This window comes from Olea europaea, unplaced genomic scaffold, assembly GCF_002742605.1.
Source record: "Olea europaea var. sylvestris unplaced genomic scaffold, O_europaea_v1 scaffold5426, whole genome shotgun sequence".
Taxonomy (NCBI): domain Eukaryota; kingdom Viridiplantae; phylum Streptophyta; class Magnoliopsida; order Lamiales; family Oleaceae; genus Olea; species Olea europaea.
This window is the reverse complement of record NW_019263754.1, coordinates 10,354-14,201: the sequence shown is the minus strand read 5'-3', so window position 1 is coordinate 14,201 and position 3,848 is coordinate 10,354. Positions and strand designations below refer to the sequence as shown.

General features: G+C 35.2%; 1 protein-coding gene across 1 annotated transcript; it reads right to left on the bottom strand.

Moving 5' to 3' along the window:
* Window positions 1-91: 91 nt before the first annotated feature.
* LOC111388982 (DEAD-box ATP-dependent RNA helicase 58, chloroplastic-like) lies at window positions 92-3,423 on the bottom strand (the record flags this gene model as incomplete). The annotated part of the gene is made up of 6 exons (XM_023013815.1): window positions 92-411; window positions 555-695; window positions 1,495-1,584; window positions 2,135-2,203; window positions 2,301-2,459; window positions 3,316-3,423. Coding segments are annotated over 6 exons (831 nt in total), but the record flags the coding sequence as incomplete, so codon positions are not given.
* Window positions 3,424-3,848: the final 425 nt, after the last annotated feature.

Here is a 3,848-nt window from a genome sequence, read left to right as displayed (position 1 = left end):
ATTCACTTTTCTCTTTAACGGTCAAAAAATTAATTTTCACAATCGCCACCAATGCTAAGAACAAAGATAGAAGAGACAGAGACAACTGGAAGTGAAGAAGAACAGAATAACTAAATTTAGTACAAAATTGAGAAAGATAAATTTCATTTACAACAATAGCTCTTCGCAATGAAACATCAATTCATTTTCAAATCTCTGCAATACGAAACGTTCTTCTGATGTTATAATGCTGGTAACAAAACATTTACTAGCCGAGAATGGCTTCCTACCTGTTCTTCCAGCACGATGAAGATAATTCACTGCATCTTTTGGTAGATCAAAGTTGTATATATGAGTTGTCTCTGGCAGGTCAACACCTCTAGCTGCTATATCTGTTGCAACTAGAAGATAGCCGCCTCCTAGTTTAACATCCTATATGAAAGAAATAGATAAATTGGACAGAGGAAACTCGTGCTGGCATATTGCAACACAGACCACTTAATGCATACAATCACTAACTTTCCTTTACCAAGCACGCAGAGGAGAAATTCATTGAAGTCCATTAAGGTACTTACAGCTAAGGATGTTGCTCGTTCATTGAAATTCATTTTTTCCTCCAGTAAAATTATCTCCGAGCATCCCATGTGTGAAGTCTTCAAAAAGTCAACTAGAAGAGTCGTGGGTGCTGGATTTCCAGCATTCTTTGACTTCTCAGACTGCATATCAATTGAAAGATGATGTTAATATGCCAAAATCCCAAATTCAATTACAGGTTGAAAATCAAACATTACACATTTTCTCAATTTGAAGATCAGAATAGAGAATCTAAACTGATTTGTGACTCTAATTCGATGTCCAAGAGCATAATCGATCTTGTGACAAATCAGAACCTGGACTACCCCAAGAAGGAGACTTGTAGTACAAAACTTCTAGTAAAGATTGCATATGACAGATAGAAAATTAACTCATCATAGAGTACAGGAAATTTTAAAAAGAAAAGAAAAGTAAGACTCATAAAAATGTGGATCAGAGTTCAATAAGAGTGTACTGGGAAAAATAATTTTAGACTGCAACATGGAGGCCAGCGATCAAATATCTGTATAAACCTAGAAATGTTAAGCAACTAGGTATAGGTACACCTTTTCAGCCTCACATATGAATATTATTTGGCTCATATTATCAGAAAGCAACATTCCATCAACATTCCAGAACAGCAAGAGCATCTTACTATCTGAATTGACGGTTAAATCATGATACTTCTCCAACAAAACATGCATGTGGACCATTGATTTTATGATGATAAGAAAATGGTACTAGTTTTATCATTGCTGTACTGCGAGCAGTGGCATCTAGCTAGTAACTATCTCCGGGGAGAGTTAATGCATACATTTCAGACCTACTTTCCCATAGTGGACCAGTATTGTAGTTTATTTCAATTTTCTGGGTATAACTATTCTGAAAACTAAAATGATTACAGTCCAGTTAAAACAATTGAGGGTGATAAGAGGAACTAACTTGCTCTCCAACAAAAATTATGGCAGATTGAGGTGTATCTGACTGCAATAGATGTAGCAATGATGAATACCTCTCTGTCTTACCACATACCTGGCAGCATAAATTAAAAGAATTAAAACATTAGATAAAAAAAAAAACAAAAAAAAAAAACAATATAATGACAAAATAATGCAGGACAAAATAAGAAAACAGCAAGAAAGAGGGGAAGGACAAGAGAGAAGGGGGGAGAAACCGGAGGAGAACCAAAAATTTAGGGGGAAAGGGGAAGGGAGAGGATGGAGACGCCACAACCAATTTCAATTCATCATAATCATCAAACTGTCTTGCAATTCCAGTTTCCAACATATAAATAGTAAAAAGTAAAAAAACCTAATATCACGGGCTTGGGCTAGACTCACTAGACAAGCCCAATGAAAAAAAAGACAACAATAAATAAAACACGAAGTAAAATACTTGGGATGATTTCCTCATCACAAAGGTTGTGCAGGGGAGTGTTAGACTTCAAGATGATATTACCAAATAAAGAAGCTAACTTCACAGAAAAACCGAGGCAAAAATTAATGATAAATAGAACGTGCAAAGATTGTAGTTTCAAACTTGCAAACAAGAATGTCAATTCCTCCGCATAATATCTTCTCACCACAAATCTGTGATACAAGCATGATGGCATAGGTTCAACAGGATTCACATGGACATGAACAACATCAGCCTGTGAAAATCAGTGGGGCAGCATAGATATCATACAGTTAGTACAGGATGACACAGACTCAGTGACAAATTCTCAGATAATTAAAATTTTAGCAAACCTTGGTCCATTTCTGCTGTTTACAGTCGTACAGAAATCGTCTGTGCTGGGGAATTGAAGCACTAGCAAATATGGTTTGACGCATATAAATTGATGAGTAATTGGTCAAAAGTTTCCGCAGAGAACTAACTTGTTTCGAAGAGTTGAACATAAAATCAACCTAATCATTCAAAGCATATAATATTATATCTGTTCCAATGGTCCAAGAATGGCACTAAAGCTTGGATATCGCAGATAAAAGACCAAATAAGCATAAGAAATTCAATGAAGTGGAAGAAGCATGGGCACTCTTAAGAAGGCTACATGTTCTTGTAATATACCAATACTCACCTAGAACAAGCGTCCTGCACTATTTGTCTGTGCGCAAAAATAAAAAAGTTAAAAACTCAAAATATCAGACACTACTTGAACTGCAAGACTGATCTATGATGAACAAATGACTAGAGAGTTATTTCTCCCAATATGAATATTATTTTAGTGTGCCAAGTAGCACTGAATTTGAAAAAGTAATTAGAACTTGATCTAAATTTCAGCACTACTTATATGTAAAAATTCAACATTGCTCAGATGTAAACATGCACCTCCCATGCATGATATAGTAGACATGGGTATAGGGCAGAATATTGTAGGAAAAAAGGACATATCTACGAGCCAGTTTGGTATTGTTTCCGTGTCCCAAGTCCTTCTCTAAGCCAAAAGCACTTGAATGCCAATTCATCGATCTCAAAACTTTGTTATACACCATGTAACATATAGTATACAATTAGATTAGAAGCTTCAGTGAAAATAATTTCCATCAAAACATTTGTGTTTCAAGAACATAAGTATAGGTCCAAAAATTTTTATTATCAGCAGAAACTATCAGATTCTTTCAGAAGTGTCTAGCCTTGTTCTTCTGTTTTGGTGGTATGACGAAAGCATCTTGCCTGCTATATGTGAACTTACAAATATTTATTTAGCATATGATAATATAGGAAATAAAAGTAATAAAGATTTGACAAGAGCATCTTCATCACCTCATCAATAACCAACACTCGCATGGCATCCAACTTGAAAATTTGCTTGTCAAGCATTTGGGATAGACTTCCCAAGGTTGCAATCACAATTGCAGGGGGCTCCGCCTGTTAAGACAACAGCATATTACAGGTTTAGCTAGATCATCACGGCATCAAGTGAGAAAAAGAAGGTAAACAAGTTGTTGAGTGAGATTATAGCTAAGAGGAAAAAATTGGTTCAAATTTTGGTTGGCAGGGCTTCGAACATCACTAGGTAAGGTTAGAGATAGGTCTAGTCCAACATATCATCCAAATTCTTAAGACTCCAGCTTTCCTCCTCTAGCCTAAGATAAAAAGGAAAACCTTATAAAAAGGAAAAAACAACTAAGAGGTTGTTTGATGGTGATTAAAATTAGATTTTTTGTAGATTTTGGTAGAAGTTTTCAAAATGTGGGGTTGAAAGTTGTGGGAATGTAGAAAGTCATATAATATGGAAATTATAATTTATTTAGATTGTTATTTTTGGTTAATTGGTAGGTTGATTTATTTCCTTT